The 25748-nt window shown below is 41.0% G+C and overlaps 1 protein-coding gene across 3 annotated transcripts in view; it reads left to right on the top strand.

The window, feature by feature from the left end:
- Nucleotides 1-25748, top strand: part of rtkn (rhotekin) — an 89677-nt gene that overhangs the window by 5791 nt on the left and 58138 nt on the right. The window contains exon 1 of one of the 3 annotated variants that reach the window (XM_017695539.2): nucleotides 23546-24146. The exons of the other annotated variants lie outside the window; for them this stretch is intronic. Coding sequence (XP_017551028.1) covers nucleotides 24048-24146 — 99 coding nt within the window. The 5' untranslated portion in view covers nucleotides 23546-24047. Of the gene's footprint in view, nucleotides 1-23545; nucleotides 24147-25748 lie in introns of those variants that run through there. 3 annotated transcript variants of the gene reach the window in all.

Below are 25748 nucleotides of genomic sequence, written 5' to 3'. Positions count from 1 at the left end.
TAACCACTTTCCCACATTTCCCAACACTTCTTCAAGGATGTTTTGTGTTGGACTAGTGCAAAGGCATGCGTTGTCTTCTGTAGTTTGTACCACAGGATTGTGCCATATGGAAATGCTTTATGCGGTTTGGCACATGAAATTGTTGAGGTTTTTGTAGGAAGCATGTTTAGATGTATGCTGCCTTACTGCCTTAATATGAAGAACCTGCTCTTCCAAGTACTAACTCTCAGCAAGTAATGCATCTTAATAGACATTCTTGACCGAAACCTAAAAAGGGCAGCAGAAAAACAAAGTGCTGGATTTTTAAAGTTGCTTGTTGTTTTTTTCAGTGTTGTATAAGTTTTATGTTTGTTGTTTGATACACAGTTCAGATTAGTCAGAAATGACCAATGCTGGAGATAAAAGTTAACAATGTCTTTTTTACTACTACACTTTTGTGCCAAAAATACTTGGGGAGATGCCATAGAAAAACTATTTTTACTCGTTTCAATGGATGGTTTCAATTGATAGGTCTTTAAAAATTAACACTTCATTTGCAAAAGACACATGACCAAAAAAAGCTTTGTCAGTTACAGTAATCTCTAAACACTACTTCTTTCTTCAAGTGAAGGAAAAACTCCTCAGAACAAACCTACAGTGAGAATGGCAGTGGCAGCAAATTAGAGCTATTAAACTAAGAAGAAATACACTGCTCAAAAAAATAAAGGGAACACTCAAATAACACATCCTAGATCTGAATGAATGAAATATTCTCATTGAATACTTTGATCTGTACAAAGCTGAATGTGCTGACAACAAAATCACACAAAAATCATCAATGGAAATCAAATTTATTAACCAATGGAGGCCTGGATTTGGAGCCACACACAAAGTTAAAGTGGAAAAACACACAACAGGCTGATCCAACTTTGATGTAATGTCCTTAAAACAAGTCAAAATGAGGCTCAGTATTGTGTGTGGCCTCCACGTGCCTGTATAACCTCCCTACAATGCCTGGGCGTGCTCCTGATGAGGTGACGGATGGTCTCCTGAGGGATCTCCTCCCAGACCTGGACTAAAGCATCCGCCAACTCCTGGACAGTCTGTGGTGCAACGTGGCGTTGGTGGATGGAGCGAGACATGATGTCCCAGATGTGCTCAATCGGATTCAAGTCTGGGGAACGAGTGGGCCGGTCCATAGCTTCAATGCCTTCATCTTGCAGGAACTGCTGACACACTCCAGCCACATGAGGTCTAGCATTGTCCTGCATTAGGAGGAACCCAGGGCCAACCGCACCAGCATATGGTCTCACAAGGGGTCTGAGGATCTCATCTCGTTACCTAATGGCCGTCAGGCTACCTCTGGTGAGCACATGGAGGGCTGTGTGGCCCTCCAAAGAAATGCCACCCCACACCATTACTGACCCACTGCCAAACCGGTCATGCTGAAGGATGTTGCAGGCAGCAGATCGCTCTCCACGATGTCTTGTGCTCAGTGTGAACCTGCTTTCATCTGTGAAGAGCACAGGGCGCCATTGGCGAATTTACCAATCCTGGTGTTCTCTGGCAAATGCCAAGCGTCCTGCACGGTGTTGGGCTGTGAGCACAACCCCCATCTGTGGACGTCGGGCCCTCATACCATCCTCATGGAGTCGGTATCTAACCGTTTGTGCAGACACATGCACAATTGTGGCCTGCTGGAGGTCATTTTGCAGGGCTCTGGCAGTGCTCCTCCTGTTCCTCCTTGCACAAAGGCAGTGCTCCTCCTGTTCCTCCTTGCACAAAGGCAGTGCTCCTCCTGTTCCTCCTTGCACAAAGGCGGAGGTAGTGGTCCTGCTGCTGGGTTGTTGCCCTCCTATGGCCTCCTCCACGTCTCCTGGTGTACTGGCCTGTCTCCTGGTAGCGCCTCCAGCCTCTGGACACTACGCTGACAGAAACAGCAAACCTTCTTGCCACAGCTTGCATTGATGTGCCATCCTGGATGAGCTGCACTACCTGAGCCACTTGTGTGGGTTGTAGAGTCCGTCTCCTGCTACCACGAGTGTGAAAGCACCACCAACATTCAAAAGTGACCAAAACATCAGCCAGAAAGCAGAAAGGTACTGAGAAGTGGTCTGTGGTCCCCACCTGCAGAACCACTCCTTTATTGAGTGTGTCTTGCTAATCGCCAATAATTTCCACCCGTTGTCTATTCCATTTGCACAACAGCTGTGAAATTGATTGTCAATCAGTGTTGCTTCCTAAGTGGACAGTTTGATTTCACAGAAGTTTGATTTACTTGGAGTTATATTGTGTTGTTTAAGGGTTCCCTTTATTTTTTTGAGCAGTGTATGTCATTCAAGGATGGTGTTGTTTTTATTTCATGCCTGAAGCTGAAAAGGTTTTCTTTGAAAATTATTAACAGTCTATGAAGTAAGCTAAACTTTAAATTGATGTATTTAAAGTTTAAATTAACTGTACTACCTAACATTTAATATTGTGTCTAACATGATACATATTTAATGTCATGTTTAACACTATTAAAGATATTTTTTCCTTTGTTCCCGTTAGCTTTAGTATTAACTTCGGTTGCTGAAACCTCCTTTTAGATGTGAAAACCAGGTTGCCCATGTTTGATAAATGGAAAAAAAAGTGGTCTCTGTTTTTTGCTTTAAATAGGTTTATATTCATATTTTGTCAGTTCCACACATGTAGGTCTGCACTGAACATCTTGTACATCCAGTTTCTTAACAAAAAAATGCACACATCTGTGTGCTTCCAGATTTTTGTATTGTGTTACAGAACTTTATAGCCTGTTAGCAAGTGTAACAGATGCTGCCAGCTGGCGTGAGCTGAAAGTTTCACAAATGTAGACACAGTAATTACGTGCTGTTGAACTTGTCAGAAATGACAAGTTAAAAGAGAACCTTGTTAGGTTTAGAGAACCTAAGAGTTCTTCTGTTACTTCGCTATATTGATTCTGAATACCATGGAAATAGGTCCACAACAACATGTATAATTTAAAGCTACATTGTTTAACCTTTCTGGTGGAATTGTGCAATAACACACGTTTAAGAACATTTTACAAAATCAGTTGTGCTTCAGATTCCTTCCACCAGCAGGTGCATTGAAGTGCATTGAAAGAGTATTCAATGAGTATTCAAGTCAAAACTTAGTGAAGGCTGTGTCTTCTGAGGATGTTAAGCAAATTGTCCACTATTCTCATCATATTTTCATCAGTATAATGTCGAATTATTATTTTTTTTGAGACCTGAACAGCAAGCTGGACCCTCTTTTTGTGTCCGTGCCAGTGACGTCAATACATTAAGACGTATGACATGGTCTGAAAAACGTCCATGAAATCTGACCAACACTTCTGACTTTTAAATCAGTTTTTCAGCCTTTACAGGGTGGCCCACGGCAGTTGCTAATCTCATTTACGACACTGTTTGAGTTTGAATTCTCTCAGCTCAAATGTAATTATCCTTGTGCTTTCTAAAGTTGTAGCCTTTTCTCCGATGCCAACACTTCCCATTTGCAATCGGAAGGTGCAGGCACCATGGAGCTGGTGGAAGCAAGGAATTCAAAAACTTCCCTTTCGGGCTGCCAGAATCTCCAGGTCCCTGGAGAACAATGGAGAATCACTCAGTACTGGGGCCCAAACAGGAGTGCATGCCTCAGGATTTTACCATGAGTCTCTGGCAGAACGTCCTGCATGTGAAAACCAGAGCGGAGGCTAATCATCTACATGCTGAGGCCGCAGAAGCCGTGCTCTTTTCAGAGGCGTCCTTAGTATGCAAGGCATTGCTCTTTCAAGAAGCAGCTGACTGAGAACGAGGTGTGTTTTAAGGTGAGATTTGTTTAAAGGGAGAGAGAAAGGATGCAAATGCTATGTCTCAGGCCAAACCAAAGGCAAGAAGTGTCTTGGCAAAGCCTTCTATTAATGAGAACAATATCCTGCAATTGTTCACTGTCTAAAAATGTTCCATTAGAGGGAGAAAAAGAAATGTCTGCGGTGCAAGCCTTTTAACGGAGCTCTGTCAGGACAGAGGAAGTTCTGTGCCAGTTTATCAAAATACATCTTTAGCTGAAGGAAGGTAGCTAAATTGTGTTAATGCTGAAATAATAGATTGACTGGCTGTTCATTTTATTGAACCATATATCACCAAATCACTGAATGGTTCATTGTGAGCATCCCAAACAGCTACAGATGTTTTGATGAAATCATTCTGGTCATATATTAGACAGGTCAGTTGTTGATATCACATCAACAGTTGACTGAGGTGTTTTAATATATTGCAGTTGCAACACACAGCAGTATAATTACAGTATGGTATTCTATGCATGTCATGCAGCCAAGATTGGCTAATCAATGTTCACTTTTTCATTGCTAGAGTGAGAATTCGCTGCATTTTGGAATAGTTTATCTGGATGTTCTACAAATATTGCAGTAATTATTACAAACACCTGATATACTGCAGTGTTTCTCAATATTATTTACCAGACTTTTCTACAAATCAGCTTCTACATTTTGTGTTATATGCGTATTTTAAATTGAGATTAATGTCAAATTAATATAACTCAGCTAATAATAAGACTAATAATCTGAAGCATGTCCAGTCCTTACCACTTCTCTAAATGCTTTGAGCCCAACACATTTACTTTGAAGTTAAATCTAAATTACTGCAGTTGAACTTTTGTCCCTCAGTATCGTTCAGCATAGTGTTTCACATGGTGTACTGATAAACCTATGGCCTAGCTGAAGTGGTGTCCAGTTCTTTTCTCAAGTCTGATGTCTGTTTTATTCATATACTCATAATGGTGGCCAGTATTAGACTTGACCACTCCTACCCCTAGAGCACAAAGACCTCAAGATGTGCAGGACATTCTTATCTTGTCTAGGCACTGCAGAACCGACATGTTGGACATGGTTTGGACAGTTAAAATTTTCCTATGTGTATTTCATGTCATTGACCATGTCAGTCTAATGATGTTTTTCATGGAAAAGCAGACAGAGGAGCCAGTGTCCATGTGTTTATGCCGTGGGCCAAATGTAAGATACTAGCTTGACATCCATAAAAACTATTGAGGAGCATGTCTTTTTTAGGAGAGGCAGTGCATTCCTCTTTTGTGCACTGATTCATAACCTGCTTCCTGCAGTACAGATTCTTTAGAGATGGCCTTATATGAAAACCTTGGCCTGATGCCACACATTCTTAAAAATAAATGTACCAGAAAAGGTTCCAAAAATCAGGTAATTACATAATTGCTAATCGCAGTTATTTTAGCTGTGTGCAAGAAACAGTCTGACAGGTTTTGTTGTGCTTAGATTTATGCAGTAATGGACAGAGATGCACTCTTTAGGATTTGCTACATTATGAGGACATTATAGCTTCCCTTCAGAGCGGGGCATCAGAATCAGCCCTTGGAATCATCGGTGGAGCTGCAGTTTTGCTGTAACATGAAATAGGATGACCACTATGTTAACTCACCTGCACTTTCTAATGATTATATTTAACAGAGATGAAGCCACAGAGCAGCAGCTTATCCTAGTTTCAGCTTGTGCTGCCCCTGCAGTATAAGGCGCTGTCACACAATTACAGGAAGAAATGTTCACAGTCAACATTTCAACATACTCAAACACAAATTCCCTCTGCGGCCCCAGAATTTTCCTTTGCAACACCAGTGCTCGCTATGAATAAACCTACGATGATCAGGTTACTGTGCTAACTCACTGATCTACAACCCCAATTCCAATGAAGTTGGGACGTTGTGTAAAACATTAATAAAAACAGAATACGATGATTTGCAAATCCTTTTCAACCTATATTCAATTGAATACACTACAAAGACAAGATATTTAATGTTCAAACGGATAAACTTTGTTTTTTACAAATATTCCCTCATTTTGAATTTGATGCCTGCAACATGTTCCAAAGAATTTGGGACAGGAGCATGTTTACCACTGTGTTACATCACCTTTCCTTTTAACAACACTCAATAAGCGTTTGGGAGCTGAGGACACTAATTGTTGAAGCTTTGTAGGTGGAATTCTTTCCCATTCTTGCTTGATGTACAACTTCAGTTGCTCAACAGTCCGGGGTCTCCATTGTCGTATTTCATAATGTGCCACACATTTTCAATGTGAGACAGGTCTGGACTGCAGGCAATGTGAGACAGGTCTGGACTACGAAGCCACACTGTTGTAACACGTGCAGAATGTGGCTTGGCATTGTCTTCCTGAAATAAACAGGGACGTCCCTGAAAAAGACGTACCTTGGATGGCAGCATATGTTGCTCCAAAACCTGTATGTACCTTTCAGCATTAATGGTGCCTTCACAGATGTGCAAGTTACCCATGCCATGGGCACTAACACACCCCCAGACCATCAGAGATGCTGGCTTTTTAACTTTGCGCTGATAACAATCCGGACAGTCCTTTTCCTCTTTGGCCTGGAGGACACGACGTCCATGATTTCCAAAAACAATTTGAAATGTGGACTCGTCAAACCACAGGACACTTTTCCATCAGTCCATCTCAGATGAGCTCAGGCCCAGAGAAGCCGGCAGCATTTCTGGGTGTTGTTGATATCTGGCTTTCATTTTACCTGGCAGAGTTTTAACTTGCACTTGTAGATGGAGCGACAAACTGTGTTCACTGACAGTGGTTTTCTGAAGTGTTCCTGAGCCCATGTGGAAATATCCGTTACAGATTGATGTGGGTTTTTAATGCAGTGCCACCTGAGGGATCGAAGGTCACAGGCATTCAATGTTGGTTTTGTGCCTTGCCGCTTACTTGCAGAGATTCCTCCAGATTCTCAGAATCTTTTGATGATATTATGGATGATGAAATCCCTAAATTCCTTGCAATTGCATGTTGAGAAACGTTGTTAAACTGTTGGACTATTTGCTCACGCAGTTGTTCACAAAGTGGTGAACCTCGCCCCGTCCTTGCTTGTGAACGACTGAGCCTTTCAGGGATGCTCCCTTTTATACCCAATCATGACCTCACCTGTTTCCAATTAACCTGTTCACCTGTGGAATGTTCCAAACAGGTGTTTTTTGGGCATTCCTCAACTTTCCCAGTTTCCCAGTTGTTGCCCCTGTCCCAACTTCTTTGGAACATGTTGCAGGCATCAAATTCAAAATGAGTGAATATTTGCAAAAAACAATAAAGTTTATCCGTTTGAACATTAAATATCTTGTCTTTGTAGTGTATTCAATTGAATAATGATTGAAAAGGATTTGCTAATTATCATATTCTGTTTTTATTTATGTTTTACACAACGTCCCAACTTCATTGGAATTGGGGTTATAGTTTTCAGTCTAGATCACAACCAATTTGAATAAGACTTGTAATGTCTTTACTTTATACAATATTTTTCTATTCCACAGTCTCAGCAAGTATTTAACAATGTAGGCATCATCATTTTCCATTCACTTATCTTTTATATTATACTGCATTTGTTGTTTGAAGGGACAGGGAGTAGAAGTGCACTTGAAGCTTAAGGACTTTTTGGAAGAGTAAATGTCTTATTTCACTTCATTTTTTATTGGTTTTGGCCTTGATATTTGTGGACATGAAATCACTTGGAAAGCCATGCTATGGAAGAATCACATTTGATTCCCTAAAGAACTCACAGAACCATGCTTTGAAAGAATTGTAAGGAATCAAAAGTGGTTCTTTTTGTTGCTGTTTCTTTGCTGTTGATTCTGTAACTTTTCATATAGAAATGTATTCTTTGCCTTTTGTCCTATCTGAGATACCTGACAAAGCTGAGTATGAGAAGTTATCTCCATATATATCCATATATATATATATATATAATGTTCGAGATGTCTCTAAGCCACACACTCTCAAACAAATGTTCTGATGCACTATAGACTTCCTGTAGTGGTTTGAACAACATCATTTTTACATGAAACAGCTACTCATACTCGGGTTTCATCCTCAGGATTACAACATTCCTAGGTGCTTGAACTTGCTCATCTGAGGCTGTAATTTTACATTTATGTTTTGAGTAACATCATCCAGACGTGAAGTATTGAGACAGGACTGAGGCTTGTACAGTTCTGAAAGAAAAACTAGGGGAGTAACGCAGCTCTAAATGTTAACATGGCTAAAATCTAGTTGGGACCTGTGAGCATAGTTCCTTTGCTGTTTCTCCTTACACATTAGCCTTTCTTCTACATTAGCATAGCTGTGCTGAGTATTCTTTCAAGCTTAAGCGACGAGCTGCTCTTACTGAAAGCGATGAATTCACACTTCAGTGCCACTGCCTGAAGCAGGAAGTGATTCATGGACTGTGTGTTTTCTAAATAATAGAATACAATCACCATATAGAACCAACACAATGTGACGTTTTTGTAATTAACTTCAAAATGGATGAATGTGATGTTTGTTTATTGGGGCCTAGGCATTTTTGAAGTAGTAAGAAATAGACTTGCTTTAGTATATTAGTCTGAAGGTCAAAATGACTGTTAAGTACAAGTTACTAATTTTTCAGGTGATATTTCTGAGAAGATTAGATGTAAGACAAAAGGAAAGGACATGAAGAAGAAGGAAGAAAAAAATGGTTTTCAAAATTATTCAAGGATCTAAAGAAAATGTGACTCCTAACAACTATGCTAGACCTGGTAGACTACCAAAACTGTCAGTATTAGATGAACAGTACTTTCAGCTTTCATCTTTGAGAGAGAGGAGAAAATCAAGCTCCTCTCCTTCTACAAAGCTGAAAAAATCCACAAGTGTTTCTGTCCATCCTTACACTGTGAGAAGAAGAATTTCACAGATGAAAGCAGGTTCACACTGAGCACATGTGACAGACGTGACAGAGTCTGGAGACGCCGTGGAAAGCGATCTGCTGCCTGCAACATCCTTCAGCGTGACCAGTTTGGCAGTGGGTCAGTAATGGTGTGGGGTGGCTTTTCTTTGGAGGGCCGCACAGCCCTCCATGTGCTCGCCAGAGGTAGCCTGACGGCCATTAGGTACCGAGAAGAGATCCTCAGACCCCATGTGAGACCATATGCTGGTGTGGTTGGCCCTGGGTTCCTCCTAATGCAGGACACTGCTAGACCTCATGTGGCTGGAGTGTGTCAGCAGTTCCTGTAAGATGAAGGCATTGAAGATGAAGGCCTGTTCCCCAGACCTGAATCCGATTGAGCACATCTGGGACATCATGTCTCGCTCCATCCACCAATGCCACGTTGAACCACAGATGGTTACAGACTGTTGGCGGATGCTTTAGTCCAGGTCTGGGAGGAGATCCCTCAGGAGACCATCCACCACCTCATCAGGAGCATGCCCAGGCATTGTAGGGAGGTCATACAGGCACGTGGATGCCACACACAATACTGAGCCTCATTTTGACTTGTTTTAAGGACATACTACTAAGATATGGAGCTTAATATAAAAATTCTTAACCGTCTGCATTCTGAGATCCAAATTATAATTAACCTGACTATCTTACTCATCCTTGAACTGGCCCTGACATTGTGTTCTATTTTAATACAATCCCCACTTTCTCTTCTGTCCATGTTCTACAGTCACTGGTGATGTCGTTCAACAAGACTTTAGACCTACTGTCCACAAAAAAAGCAGTCTATTGTCCAACAGATAACAACTGGGTTCTTTTTGGACAGAGGGGATGTCCACATTTGTCATGCACCAGTACTGCATGTCATTGCCAGACACTGTCCAAACCATTACATATCCTGAATTCGTTATGGTGACACAACTGCTACTATTCAACAGTAGTATTCTCAGTATGCTCACTGAGGACATGAGTTAGCAATGTTATTTGAATATGTTGTACTTCAAGAATGCTGTTATGGAGCCCTGGCCGTTCCGACCCTCTTCTGACATCCTGGGGTTTGTACACTACAAATGCAGTGACCTAAATCTTCATAGCCCCTACTTGGACTGTCACACTTTATGTATGCCCCCAAGCCACTTTATATTTATGTTCCCCAGTATGAGACATCACGATGGTGCTTGGACTGCTACTGCTTTTTCACTCCTTTGACCTTTGGTAAATCAGCCTCACACTGCCTGCTGGGTTTGATCTGGGCCAATATTTGCTTGACCCATGATAGTGACCCGGAAGAGTTTATTCCATGACATTTACTCCAGTCGAAAAGTCTGAGCCACAGGGTGTAGATTAGTCTGGTCACAGTCTGAGAGAATGCTGGTATTTGTTAACGTTTCACTTGCTTCACTAATGCCTTTTGTCTGTAACCCCCCTACAGCCTTTCTTTGAGGATCTCTCAAACTTCCTCCAAATTACTGATAAGAATGTTACAGGTTAATCTAATTGCCACAGGCAGTTCATGCTCTCCCTGCATCTGCTTTTTAAGGGTTTAGGTAGTTTAAGCTAGCTTAAAAGAACATGTTTGAGGAAGAAATGGGAGCTATATAAAAGCCTTGAGTATGGCTGTCTTGCATATTGTTTATTCTGATGTCCCCTCAATATTTTTTAAAAGAACTTTTAACACTTTAAACCAAACAAGTGACTGGAAACACTTCCAGAACTTTTAAAGGACACAAAATGGAACATTTCACAATTGTTTTAAACGTGCCTATTTGACATTTCGATTTTCATGTTCGAGTGACAGTTTGGAGAAGAACACAGTCTTCCCCTAAATGTCCATCAGTGAGTGTTGGAGCTTCAAAGGTAATGTAGCTAACAAGTAATACAATTAAAGTATATATACCTATTAATTGAACCGTGCAAACGGCATGCATGAACCATAATGCACCTGCCTCAAACCATGCTGAGTTATCACAAATAAACTGGATGGCATACTGTTACCTATAGAAGTGGATAGTTAATTCATCCTGTTGTCCGTTCACTCCCTGCTTCTGGGGATATTTTACTAGCTTAACGGAGCATTGACAGACTTTTTTGTGCAGTGTTTACCCTGCTGTCTCTCTGAGTTAGATTTCTGCCTACACACGTCCCCTTGCTTTGGAAGTATGTTATGTTACAGTATTGACTGGCTGTAGGAGAACAAAGTGACAAGTTAATACTAGCCAGCAGTGCAAACTGACCCCATGGTGTCTGTTTTTCACTTGTTTAGTTAAACTGTTCCTTCTCATGGTTGATGAGCCTGCTGTTACACAGAGAATGACAAACCACTTTGAATGACTTTTGTTGACATCTCAACAATTGAATTATGCAGGAAGTTTGAAAAATTGGTGGAAATACCATTTTAATGTAAAGATATTTTGTTTCGAGTCATGTTGGACCATTTCTACTGGTCTATTCATTGTGGAATCTATTCACAATAAAAAGGACATCTGACATTTTCAGATGGTGTGGGGAAAAAATAGAATAACAAAAATAGAAAATGGCGGTTTTTATATGACAGCTACAGTGTCATATATTCTGTATAAAGTAGAATATATTGCACTAATTGTGTTTCATCTTTGTTTTTTTATGTATTTTTAGAATAGCCCACCATACTCCTTAATCACCCCTAAAGGTTCTGTACTCAAGCAGCATTAGGCCTCTGGGCTTTGCTCCAGTACGATTACATCACTTGGCTCTGCACCTCTCTTCTTCACACAAAGAGTTTGTTCATCATTTTTTTCATGGCCAACAAAAAGGTCTTGATTTAGTGTAGTTTTTTTATGTCACATGTATTTGGCAGTCATTATGATGCATTTGTCCCCCAGTGAAATAGTCAAAATGATGCAGCATCAGAAAGCAAAGAGTGTGGCAAGTTTTGACTTCTCTGTTCTGATCTGACTTACTGACTCATTATAGTTTGCTTTATGTCTTATGGTCTGGTCTCTTTGATCTGACGGCACTTTTTTTTTTTTTTTTTTTTTTTTTTCTGGCTTCCTTCAGGCCATATTGACGGCCCTCTGAGTCTATAGGTCTGGACTGAGTGGGCGAGGATTGTGAAAACAGTGATGTCACACTCGGTTGTAGCGTTTGCCTAATCTTGGCAGGTGTTGTCTTTGTGAAATTGCAGTGCCGTGTCTCTGTCTATGCATGAATGACTAGATCTTCATGTCCAGCCACAGCCTTTTCAGGACATGTTCACGAGTTATCAACATGCTTGAAATTCAGCATTAAAAGTTATATATTTTAAAAAATCTAGTTCACACAGTTTTTTCTTTACTTCAAGGGTAATCAGTTAGACTAGACATATGTGGTGTGAGAGGTTTGCTTCTTTAATTTTGCACTGGAGCTAAAAGGGTAATGTAGCTAACAAATAATAGAAGCTTACACCCTGTTATGCTCTAAACCCCATCAGTTTGCTAAGTAATCTGAAACAACCTAACTCACATGGTTTCAGACGGTGTATGACATACTGTTATTTAAAAAATGGACAAATATGTTGCATAGCTAAAAATGGTAATAACGGCCATCTTGAAGCCTGAAATCAGCCTACAGTTGGTCTATTTTGGTAGAGAACAGTATATCATAGTGTGAAAAGCACAGTACTAATTTGTGGAGTACAGGTCCCTATAATTTTTCAACTACATTAGTCTCGTAATCTTGTTTATCAGTAGTTTATGCAATATAACTCTATAATTATTGCCATCCATGGTAGAGATAGATTAAAAAAGGCAATGTGGGTGCAAAAGAGGCCAAAAGAGAAGACCTAGGACACTAAAGGACCTGCCGTCATTTCGATACTGGTTTTAACTTGCTCTTATCCAGTTGGCCTTGCTATTTCCCCTTTGGGGAAATCCCCAATGCCATCTTAATGCCGTTCCAGTACTTCATTAGCTGAAGTGAAGTGAGCTCCTGGAAGGGACAAGGCTACGAGTAAACAACAAGCAACAGAACTTGACCACAAGTCACTAGACTTGACACATCTCCCTTTTAAACCCCCCAAAACAGACAAAGCTGTTAATGAGAGATAGCAGTAAACCACTTTAAAATGCCTTGTATTTCATAAACAGAACATTGAAATCTGAAGTCCAGTAAATCCAAACTACTGCATCTGCTATAACCATAACTTCTGATACAACTTCATCACTTCACTGTGGTGCTGGTTAACATGCTAAAGGCTATACAGCTAACAGCAACAAAAGAGAGGTAATATGCCATTCATAGCCAGGCAAAGTCTATGCACTAATTTGGTGTATGTTCCTTTCAACTTTCACAAAGAATGTTTTGCACTGCAGAGTTTTTAGCTGATTACTTCACTGAGGCTGGCTTGCCAAAGGTGAGTGCCTTCCAGTTGAAAAGCTCCTCACTGTTCCCTCCTCTGCTTCTACTGCAAGTGGCCACTTGTGTAACATAGGTGTGAGACACATCTGAGTGGTAAGTCAAAGTGGATGCAGGCATGTTAAACGGTGTTGTAACAGGACGCTGGAGAGGTGCTGTATTGAGAAGTGGTGTCAGATTCCTTGCTTTGTATACTAAAATCTCATCAAGCGTTAAAGGAGAAGGCTCACTGCTCTTATGTTGGCAAAAGAAGATTGCAGAGAGTGCTAAATGACATGATAAGGTTTTTGTGACATGATAAGGTTTTTGTTTTCATAGATGTAAATAATTTACTTCAACTAAAGGTTAGATTTCTCTCATAGGACATTTTCCATTGCCTTTTTAACCCAACTTTACCAATGGTGTAAATAATTATAGAACTAACTGTATCCCCAAGTTACAGTCAGAAATATGAGGACATGTCCAGGTGGCATTGTCTAGGCTGAGGTCTTGAAACAACATGATCACATTGTGATTTTCTAGATCTGTTTTCTTAACGTCCTGTAGCCTACATTCTTTGCATGATAGAGCATCTCTATTCAGCCTTGAACACATTCCTATTCCTGTTGACTGCTGTTTTGTATGCCTCTGTTTTGAGAGTATTTTTGTCTTAGTTGCCTATCCACAGCACAGTCAGTTGACTCAGTAGCTTGCTGGCTGACAGCGTCCCAGCTTTGCCCTTCACTTCTCTCCTCGGGGAGTGGTTGACAGTCCAGTGCTGAGAGCAGTGTTTCCATATGCGCCTGTCATGTGTCTGTGGCCTCCCTCCTGGAGCAGCTGCTTTTTTTTTTTTTCTCCCCTCTCCTTTTTGCTGGAAAGAAAACATCATCAAACAGAGCTGTTAAAAACACTGGCGCCCTTTGCTCTGACGCTGCACTCTTGGATTTATTTGTCTCGTACTGCTTTAAGAGTTTGCGGTTCTCAGTTGGTTCGATTAGCTCACGCAGCAGGGTGCATATGGTGCTTTCATCTCTATACGTGTGCATGTCAAAGGAAAAGGCCTTGCCTCTCATTAAAGTCTGCTCTCAAAAGTCTGCTCTCTGCAGGCCAGAGGATGGATCCACAAGGGGGTGCTCTTGTACTATATATGCAGAGGCTGTCAAACATAATGTGGATAAGCGCATCATTAATTGGGCTTTTGAAAGTCATAAAAGAATAATGAACAGTTTTTAATTGTGTTCCTTTTGTTACTGGTTAACTGAAAATCTTTCCTGTAGGTTATCTCAGCTTTGTGTGTTTGAGCATTCACTTCAGGGTGAAACCTTACAATGACACGTAATGTCAGTACCTTTAGTTAATTTGTATACAGTAATTAGCAAAAGTCTTAGGTACTTAAGTAAAATCTCTATGTAACATATTAGAAAAATGCAAATACACGCAGAAAAACACAACAAGCTTATTTTCAAAAAATGTAGCTTACATTTTTTCGTTTGTTATAAGAACAAAGTATTTAGATTTATAGACTTGATTCCCCAACATCCTATAGGTTTGTTCAAATCCACCACCAGCATACCTGATTTAATATAATGAAGTCTTGAGTTACCAAATCAGGTATTGGATGATAACTGCAAATATTATTGGCTTGCCACAAGGAGAGGTTTGGAAATTGAGGGAACATGTTTACAGGCATATAATCACAACTTACTGTATTAATGTCATTTGTATTTAACCTAATATTTGTGTTTTTGTAAATGTTTACTACCTCATTAAATTGTTTATACATATCGCTGCTGTCGGAAGAAAACCTCGTATCTCCATTTTTGACGTTTTTCAGTTTTTGACATAATTTGAAAATACCTGTTGTGCTTTACACTGTATGTAAATTTCATGATAAATGGACTAAATGAAATGACCCAAAATGACTTGGAAAACATTCTGGTTCCATTGACTTACATTAAAGGTAGGTTTTTTCCTTCTCCTGTAAAGTTACCATTTTTCTTCTGACAACAGCGATATGCTTTTCTCAGATACCTGAACTGTTGCACTGTATTATACAATGATGTGATAGACACCAAAACGTATTTGTGATATTTTATTTGGTATTTTGAGACTAACAAGTACTTAAGTGATATTATCTTTCTACAGTCATTTTTACATTTTTCAGTTTTTGTGAACTGCTAATTATTTGAAACCATGTCATACAAGAGAGGAATATTAGAATTATTTTACAGGTTGTTTTCAGCTTATTGAAAACATTGATTTAAAGCTTTTGACCAGTAGTGTAAATGATCTGAGGCAAGTACGTTCTTATACTACCAAATCAGTGAATTTTGAAGTACAGTTCTCTCTCAGTTGAAGTACAGAGTGAATCTCTTGTATGTGTCTGTGAGAGTTGAGAGAGACTGTTTGTATGTGTCTGTGAGTTGAGAGAGACTGTTTGTGTCTGAGTTGAGAGAGACTGTATGTGTCTGTGAGAGAGAGACTGTTTGTGTCTGTTAGAGTTGAGAGAGACTGTTTGTATGTGTCTGTGAGTTGAGAGAGACTGTGTGTGTCTGAGAGAGACTGTTTGTGTCTGTTAGAGTTGAGAGAGACTGTTTGTATGTGTCTGTGAGTTGAGAGAGACTGTGTGTGTCTGAGAGAGACTGTATGTGTCTGTGAGAGAGAGACTGTGTCTGTGAGAGAGAGACTATGTGTCTGTGAGAGAGAGACTATGTGTCTGTGAGAGAGAGACTATGTGTCTGTGAGAGAGAGACTGTGTCTGTGAGTTGAGAGAGACTATGTGTCTGAGAGAGAAACTGTTTTTATGTGTCTGTGAGAGTTGAGAGAGACTGTCTGTGAGAGAGAGACTGTCTGTGAGAGAGAGACTGTCTGTGAGAGAGAGACTGTGTCTGTGAGAGAGAGACTGTCTGTGAGAGAAAGACTGTATGTGTCTAAGAGTTGAGAGAGACTGTGTCTGAGAGAGAGACTCTGTATCTGTGAGAGAGAGACTGTTTGTATGTGTCTGTGAGAGTTGGGAGAGACTGTGTCTGTGAGAGAGAGACTGTGTCTGTGAGAGAGAGACTGTGTCTGTGAGAGAGAGACTGTATGTGTCTGTGAGAGTTGGGAGAGACTGTATGTGTCTGAGAGTTGAGAGAGACTGTGTCTGAGAGAGAGACTCTGTATCTGTGAGAGAGAGACTGTTTGTATGTGTCTGTGAGAGTTGGGAGAGACTGTATGTGTCAGAGTTGGGAGAGACTGTGTCTGTGAACGTTGGGAGAGACTGTTTGTATGTGTCTGTGAGAGTTGGGAGAGACTGTTTGTATGTGTCTGTGAGAGTTGAGATAGACTGTGTCTGTGAGAGAGAGACTGTTTGTATGTGTCTGTGAGAGTTGAGAGAGACTGTGTCTGTGAGAGTTGAGAGAGACTGGAATGTTTGAGCACATTGAGGGCTGATTTGTAGCAGTTGAGGACTCATGGGAGCCAGGCCAGATCACACGGGCTGCAGCTGACTGAATGCTGGAGGGTGTCCAGAGGAGAGAGAGGGAAAGAGGAGCCCACAGGAAGCACTGCGTCAGTGACCATGTGGACAGCGTTAGCTGTGGTGCTGAGCATGGGCCAGGTGGGGAAAACTACAGACCCCAGATGGCTTAAAAACACAGAGTCCAATAATGGATCTCATGATGTGTGAGAGCTGCTCTTTTCCAGTCTAAAGGAATAGTTTGGGAACAAATCAGTTTTCCCCTTACACCAAGTACAGTCAATCAGTCATGACATGTTTGATGGCGGAAGCTTGCTTCTTTAGTTTTGTGCTGGATATACAAGGCTAATATAGCCAGCAAATAATGGAAGTCTGTTTGAGCCCCATATCGTACATCCATCCATCCATTTTCCAAGCCGCTTCTCCGTCAGGGTCGCGGGGGGGTGCTGGAGCCTATCCCAGCAGTCTTCGGGCGAAAGGCACGATACACCTGGGACAGGTCGCCAGTCCATCACAGGGCAGACACACAGACACAGACAGTCACTCACACACTCACACCTAGGGGCAATTTAGCACGTCCAATGTCCAATTGGCCTGACTGCATGTCTTTGGACTGTGGGAGGAAACCGGAGAACCCAGAGGAAACCCACACAGACACGGGGAGAACATGCAGACTCCACACAGAGAGGACCCTGGTCACCCAGCCAGGGAATCGAACCCAGGCCCTCCTCGCTGTGAGGCGACAGCGCTACCCACCACGCCACCGTGCCGCCATCCATATCGTACAGTTTTCTTTTTATAAGTCTTTCATTTTTGCATAACCATTTTCTGCCTCTCTTTGTCAATTAAAAATAAACTGAATGTTTTTGTTACTGTACCTTTGACTGATATAGGTAAATGAGGTCTGTTCCGATTGGCTGCCCTTTATCATGCCTCATTCAAAGCAATCTGGGCAAAAATACTCCTCATTACTAAAGTGCGAATAGGCTGAGCTAAATTGCTGTTGAATGTGCTGGGTTTTGTAACGTCATTACATTGTGGCTTAGTTTCCATATTTGGACTCTACAGACTGAGGTAATGGTATATTTTAACACTTTTATATTAATTGATTGATAATGTTTTTAAAAATGAGTGATGGGGAATGAATGTGATGGTTCAGGGATGCAGTTTGCGTGCTCGTATATAAGTTTCCGTTACTTGTTAGCTCTGTTGACCTGGCACCTCTAGTTCAAATTTGAAGAAGCAGGCTTGAGACACCAAACATGAGAGAAATATAATTAAGGGGGAAAAGTAAATGTTTGGTTTTCACCAGATTATTTGTTTAAATTGGGCTGAAGCAAGATTGACCTATGGCAGTGTTTTTCAGCTTGTGGGCTGCAACACCCCAGTGGGCCATGGTGGTACTGTTGGGGGTTGGGGGTGACTGGCAATTCTTCTGATAATTATTTGCAGAAATATTTAGGTCTGGCATAACAAACACAACTTATGGTTTTATTTTCAGTGCAGGTCAATGTAGAATTTCTTTTTGATTGCAAAGCTTTTATCATTCATGGACAAACATGCATTTTTTGAGATTTGTTTAGTTTATTATGTTGCATGATTACACAGTCAAGTGAGGTTTGTTCCATTAATTATTGAATTATTTGAAGCAGTTGGGCTGGTTAAATGTTTTTTGTATGCCATGGAAGCTTCTGCGGTTGATTGTGTGGGCTGCAAGATGAAAAATTTCATGAACCTCTTACCCAAGGTAATGATGGAGGGAGATCACGTTGCTCAATGTTGCCCAATTCATTAACGTAGGGTTAGAGAAAATGTTCTATTGAAGAGAAGGGTACAGTATGTTTAGTGCATTATGTTTAAGGTCACACTGATCACATAAATTTTCCTGTGTCATTCCCTGTGTGTGTGTGTGTGTGTGTGTGTGTGTGTGGGGAACCAGACATCTTCTGTCCATGTATCATACTACACTCCTTTCATCTTTCAACACTGACGAATTTCAAGTCATCAGCGGCCGAGTTTCGACACTGTTTTGATCCTTCTGCCTGCAGGAGTGAGGATTGACGTCATAAAGTGAAACAGGTGTTTGGATTTCAAACGAGACCTTTCTCTCTGTTTCTCTCTCTTTCTCTCTCTTTCTTTCTCTTTCTTTCTTTCTTTCTTTCTCTTTCTTTCTTTCTTTCTTTCTTTCTTTCTTTCTTTCTCCCCCCTTTACAGAGTCTTCTGATTAGCCTGAGTAAGCATTGTCTTATCCTGAAAAGAGGTCTAATTTCTTCTTTTCATGGATGTATGTATGTATGCGTGAGTTTGTTTGTGGTGTATATATGTAGAGCACCTCTTCCTCTCCTGTGGCTGGAGCTCAGTTTACAGATGGGGCTGGGTAGCAGCAGAGGCTCTTTGTAGTAGTTAGGGGCCCTGCCTCACCCCTTCTGTTTGTTCCACAGATGTGTTCTTAACAGAAGTCCCATGAGCAATCAACCCATACACTGTGGCAATGTCTAAGATCGTTTATATGGCAAGTTGTCAGTAAATAAATACTTTATCATTTAGAAGTTTGGAAAAGTTCTCAATCATATAAAAACAATTTTGTTGCATATACATGTGTACAATGATTCTAATATGATGCTAGCACTACAAGCTCATAGATTTGTCATTTGTAGAGTGTAGGAAAAAAAAAACATTTTGGATTTTAGAATTAAACTGCTTCCTATTTGTAATGTTGTAGCAGATAACCTAGCAAGGCCTAAAGATTTCTGATATTTAATATTATTTCAATGTACTCTGTATTGTTATTTAATAAACTAGCAGTTGATACCAAACTTTTCAATGGCAGTGTACCTTCTGGAATCAATGTAAAATCAATAAAGAATGTCATGGTCACAGAGCTCAGGTCCAAGTAAAATATAGTGTATTCTCAGTCAGCCTGCTTCCTTTACATCATGGCGACTCTAAGCTGTGCGTGAATTGTTATGGTCACACATAATTCCTCAGCATGGCATTTCCTTACCCCACCCTCTAAAATTCCTTGAACTTGCCACCTAAGCACCTCCAGCCATTATCAGCCGGGGCCTCAAACAACCACGTCTCAATGTTCCCTCCCTCCTGATTGCGAAAAGGAAATGTCCCCCAATATGCCTGCCCTACATCCGTTCAGGAACAAACGCCAGCCAAGCATTGTTAATGATCCCTGTTCCTTCTTAGGTAATGGCTGTTTTAGAGTGTTGTGAGGCTAGCATGAAAAACATCAGGTTCTTTTATGGTTCGTCTAGGATCTTCCGGCAGGCGCTGTCCAGAACAGATTATTCTTGGTTGCCCCTTGAGTGCTACATCATAATTGACCTCAACAGGCTGGGATCCTGTCACACAAAGGGATTAGCATGGTAGAAAATGCAGGGATTAGCTTATTGCTGGACAAGGAAAATCATGAGATAAAATCAAACATGACAGCTGGCCAAAGGCTCTGATTCACAGCAAGCATATTCCTCAAACATGCGTCATAAATTTGTAACTTCCAGGCTTCTCATTTTGTTGTCTGGTAAGACTCATCTTCTGGCAGAGTTACAAGGCGACACAGTGACTTTAAACAGCTCATTTCTTTTGTCAGTAAGGAGAGCAGATACGAAGTTACAAAGCGCTGCATTGCAAGGGCCAGCCTTCTCGCTTACCCTTCAATTTGGATAATAGCTGTTTTGCACCGTTGTCCATTCTCGAGGGTTATTTCCGAGACTGTGTGGTGTTTAAGCCTTTTCTGTTTTGACTTATCTTTGTATTTAGGCTGGGTAGCATAGACACTGCTGTTACATCACAGTTGTTATATAATTTTAATTAATGCTCAGTGAATTCTTTGTAAAACGAGTTATGCAGAGGTTTAAGATGTTGTGTGTTTTCATTTTCATTTGTCACTGCCATCTTTTGGGAGTTTTACACCTTTTCGTGTGAACACTTTATGATGAGTGGACCAATACAAATGGTCTCAAATGACTTGGGATAGTCAACTTATTAATGTACATTGAAAAAGGTATATATCTTTCATTCTGAGAGAGCAAGACAGCATTTCCAGTGAGTTCCTTCATTTAAGGTGTGCCTTCTTCCAACAGAGGTATTCAGTTACACACACAACTTCTAAAATCTCCATAGAAAAGCATTGACAGTAGAATGTGAGCCACACATGAGCCTAAGGTCACCAATGCTAAACATCGGCTAGGGTTATTAAGGTCCCTCCCCCCCCAGCATTGGTCTGTGGAGCAGTGGAACAGTGTTCTCTAGAGAGAACCTTTGGAATGGGTTAGAGTGCTCTTTATGATGCAGAACTAATCATCCAACACCGGTACCTGACCTCAATAATGCCCTTGAGGCTGAATGCAATCAAGTCTTCATGGCATTGTTCCAACATCTTGTAAAGCCTTACTGGAGTAGTAGAAGCTGTTACTGCAGCAAACGGGACACAAACTCCCTATTTATACTGTTGATTTCAGAGGAAGTGGAGGTTGAGCACATGTCATCAAACTTCACCACAGTAAAAATGTAGCATCATACAGTGCACATTAATGTGCTCCCAGTTACCCTTTATGTTAAGCAGAGGTGTTTATTCAGATCAACAGACGGAAATGACGTGCTTATCATTTCTTTAGCTGTTAGTTTAGGCATAAAAGTCATATGAGCTGGTTTGGCCCATATGGCATCAATGGGATTATTTCAGTTATGGCTCTTGCCCTGAAACATCACAACTGTCTTGTATTCAGAAGAAGAATGCTGAACCATTTTCATGATCCCATATGGTCGGTTGGGTTTCTCTGACAAACCCTGGAGTCGAGACCCCTGTGTCTACTTTGTTTTCACAAATAGCGAATACCACTCTCCCTGGGTCTTCCTCTGGTTATTTTTCTTTCCGTCTCCCAAAGCGTCGTGGAGAACAATAAATCTCCTCTTAGCGTTCCCAGCTTGGTGTCCTCAGATTGCGTTTGCCGGTATGAAGTCTGGTGTGGGGAAGGGGGCAGAACAGATAGGACTGCATTGTGTTTGTTTGCTTATAATTCATAGACATTGTTTCTTTTTTTTAGTAGCACTAAAAATGTGAGAAATGGTGTACGATTTTTGAGACCCACGGGCAGTTTGTCAAGAATGTTGAAACGCATGTGATTTGTGGTTGTTTGTGCAGATGACATGAGGTATCTGTGGAGGTGAGCCAGCTCATGTTTTAACAATGTTTGTGCTGGAGACCTTGGAGTTTCCTATGGACTCCAGCAGAGAAGTGCTACTAAATTAATTGTCAGACCGTTTTTGACAGACATCTGGAGGACCTTTTTGGCACATTTGTCTCTTTAATGAGTTGAGATAGTGTTTTTGGCTTGTGGGGTGTTTGGATGTAGTTGTTGTGTTGAATGATTTCTTGGCCTGTTTGTTCTGGAACACACTAGTGTCTAGTGACTAGACAATGTGTGGCTGTTAACACTTTAGTCTAAACCTAAAAGAGGAAGAACACGCCATCAAGGATGAACCACGACTAAGGATCTCCTGTGACATCTGTCAGAATTGTCTTTAAACTGGTGTTCAGTTGTCTGGTGCAGATGAAGGACTGTCCCATTACTCCTCTAAAGCCAACTTGACTGTATGAGACTTGACCGAATTATGCCTCGTTTCAATAATTTAACAGGGATGAAAGATTGATACCAGCTGCTGGCACATGTTACCCATTTCATCAAAAATACATTGGATTACCGACCTTGTGAAAAATGAAAATCATTTTCTATCACAGTTCAAAATCCTCACTCTATTTGACAGGGATAACTTATTTCTGTCATTTCACCACTCACATGCTGGGCGTTCAGGATGATGGATCTGATTCTAGCTACTGAGTGAGTTGATCATTAGTCGCCAGTCTGTGGCCAGTAGAGTTGAGTGTGTCGGGGACAGATGGCTTCTTTGTTTCCTCCAGTTAACATTCATTGCTGAAGCTGTGCTCTGTTAGTGACTAAATACAATGAGTTTCTTTTACTTTTATAAAGAATTTGAATCAAAGTACAGCTTAAAAAGCAGTGTTCACAACTCATGCTATTTTTTGTTGGAGCAGCTGTATTGGCCAGCTGTAGTTTCTTTGTTTAGACCATCACGCGATTAAATTTTGGTTTTTGTTCGTTTGGAGAAAATCATTTTAATGCGTGTAAAATGGACATCTGATTACACAGTATTTGATGTTTGTTTGTACATCAAATACCATGTAGCAAAGCTTCGAGTATTTCTTTCTCATTCTGTTCCTCTTCACTAGTCACACCTCGATTTTTTTTTTTTTTTTTTTTTTTTCAGTATTTCTCCTCAGTAGTGAAACCTCTTGCTTTTTTCCCCTTTTTCTCTTCATTACACTCTTAATGAATCATCTTGAGATGGTTCTTCATGGGTTGTTTAGTGAATGGAATGGTTCTATATAGAACCATGAGTTCTATATTCTTTGCATGGTTCAGAATGATGGTGAATGTGTTGTGTATATGACTCTATCTGGAACCTTTTATGCAAATGGCTCTGTATAGCACCAAAAGGGTCTTGCTGTGTTACAGTACCAAGCTTTTAACAATAACAGAACCCCTTTTGGTGCTAAAAAGAACGATTAAAAAAGGTTCCATATAGAACCAAATATTCCTTACACTGTATAGGACCATATATCATGTACTCCAAGACTGATAAACACGTTTTCCATCAATCTGGAGAACCATTTTAGGCAGGAGATGGTTCTATAGAAGACCATTACTTTCCCTGAAGAACCAACCACTAATATAGTAGTGTAACAGTAGTGTAGTTTTCGTTTTTAGGAGTTTTTCATTTTTCTCGATTGGACGGTTTGTTTAGTTCATTGATGGCCTCGCGCTGTAATATAGACGCTCGCGCGATATGAGGCGCGTGCTGAAACTCCGCCGTGCGCTAGTGCGCGCGGAGCGAGTCAATGCCCTTTTTTAGTGACACTGCCATCACAGCAAACTCAGTCCACACGCTCTGAAGGACGCTGAGAGGAGGAGAAGTGTCTTCACCCGGGCCAGAGAGTCTTTCTCACCCCGCACTGCTGAAGACTCCTCACTTCTTCAGTGTGTCTCAGACAGAAATGTGTCATTCGTGAATGAAGGACTGTTTTTTTTCCCTTTCGGAGAGCTCCGGTGTCTGACGGAGGGCGGGAAGACTGGCGGTGTTTTGGTGGAGTGAAGTCTTTCTTTCCCAGACAAACGGGCAAAGTAGTCTTTTCAGAAACACGAGCGCGTCAGCCTGGAACATTTCGAACCTGTTTTTGAGGAGGAGTTCCGTCAAGTGGATACGTTTCAGGGTTTCCCCTCTGTCTTCATCAAGTGAGCCGCCGCTGTGGGTCTTAGTTATGGCGTTTAATTCTCTATCGGGACTCCCCTCAGAGACCCACTGACTGAAAAGGGGGAGGAAGTCGACTTGAGTTCTTGACTTCAGCGTCAGAAACTTCACGCGTTTTCTTCTGAATGATGCCCATAGACAGACTCGTAGACATGGAGGAGAAACTACGGATTTTAGAGGACTTGAACATGATGTACATCCGCCAGATTGCCCTAAGCTTACAGGTAAAGCCACTAACTTTGTATTAGAGCATACTGGTCCTGTTACTGTCTTCGTTACTGTATCGCCTCTTAAGCTTTGTGAAAACAGCTGCGCTACAATAACGAAGTCCAGCTCCAGCCCAGCGACGTTTCTGTTTACTATTGACTCAAATCATTGGGTGTGAGAGCTCATTTCTGTGGGCTTCGCCTAGGCAGTTGTCTGATGTGGTGGCGAGCATGGTGGCTTTAACTCTTCTGTGGGAGAGCAAGATTAACTTGGGGGTGAGTTTAGCGCTGCAGTTCAGCTAAGGAGTTGGGGAACAGTGGAGAACTGTCTTTGATGAGCGAGTGGGATTTTTTTTCCTCCTCATATAACTTTAGTATTTTAACATAAAAAATGAGCAGCACTTTCTGTGACTGCTTGTTGGTCTCCAGCTGCAGCTGCAGTCTAACATATGGAACCAAGCAAGGTCCCTTGGGAGGCTGTTTAAATATGTGTACGTGCCCAATTGCTGCTTTTGTGGTTACACAAAAGGCTGTGATAGCAGTTTCTATTAACCTGGTTGATTTTGGTTGGTGTTCTCTTTGGCCAATGCTTGTTTGAAGGAAGCTGATCATTTAGTTTTTTTTTTGCAAGACCTTTCTCAGGAACTTTTCTTCTGACTTATAAACAATGAGAAAGTCGGTGAGCTCACCAGTGTGACGACATTGGTGTGTGGTGATGGAACTTGCCATGAGCAGTTTCAATATAAATCTCAAATTGATATTTCTTACATGCATTTCTGCTCATGTCGATAAACGAAACCATTTATTTCAATGCAGAAAAGTTGCTAAACGTCACTGTACTTCTGGAGTACAGTACACTACACTGTACTTCTGGAGTACAATAAATACATCATCAGATATCAGTTAGTTTGCCATATTTAATTATCTGTTGTCAGTATTTCTTCTAAAGTAACTGTCTGCTGATACCAGTATATCTGATATCATTGCGCATCCCTATAATAAACCTTTCTTATTTCTTTGGCAAGGAATGACCATGGTCTGAGCATTAGATTTGCTTACTTGAGACAAAAGATGATGTCTGAATGATACAAAAATGGCTAAAAAAAGAACATTTTAAAATTTGTTTTTTTCCACTCTTATGTTCTGGTTATGAAACCATATTGGCCCTCTGTCCTGCAGCTGTTGCATATTAGCAGTATTATTCAGTATCTTTCTGAAAGCCTTTCTGATGGTCAGCTTGAGCCTCTGCCGCTCTGCTCTGTGGGGTTTTTGGATGGGGGAACAGAATTGGCCTCTCACCTTTTTTTCACAGCTCATGCTGAGATCACACTTCACTGCACACGGGTGTAGCCCTCAGTCTGTTCTCCACACAAGAAGCCAGGTGGTCAGTCTGGCTATTTTGCTGTTTGCAGACACCCAGTCCATGACCCTACATCTGTCCAACAGTGAAGAGACATTAGGACATTGCCCTTAAGCTAGAGAACATTTACACTGGTCCAAGATCCATATCGGCTGTTCATACTAATCTAATTTACCGTAGGCTTTCAGTTTTATTTTTAATCTTTTGGCTAATTGTCTGGTTAGACTGTGGCTGTCACGAGTTTGCAGACATTTTCAGGC

This window comes from Pygocentrus nattereri, chromosome 20, assembly GCF_015220715.1.
Source record: "Pygocentrus nattereri isolate fPygNat1 chromosome 20, fPygNat1.pri, whole genome shotgun sequence".
NCBI classification, from domain to species: Eukaryota; Metazoa; Chordata; class Actinopteri; order Characiformes; family Serrasalmidae; genus Pygocentrus; species Pygocentrus nattereri.
This window is presented reverse-complemented; position numbering and strand designations above follow the sequence as displayed.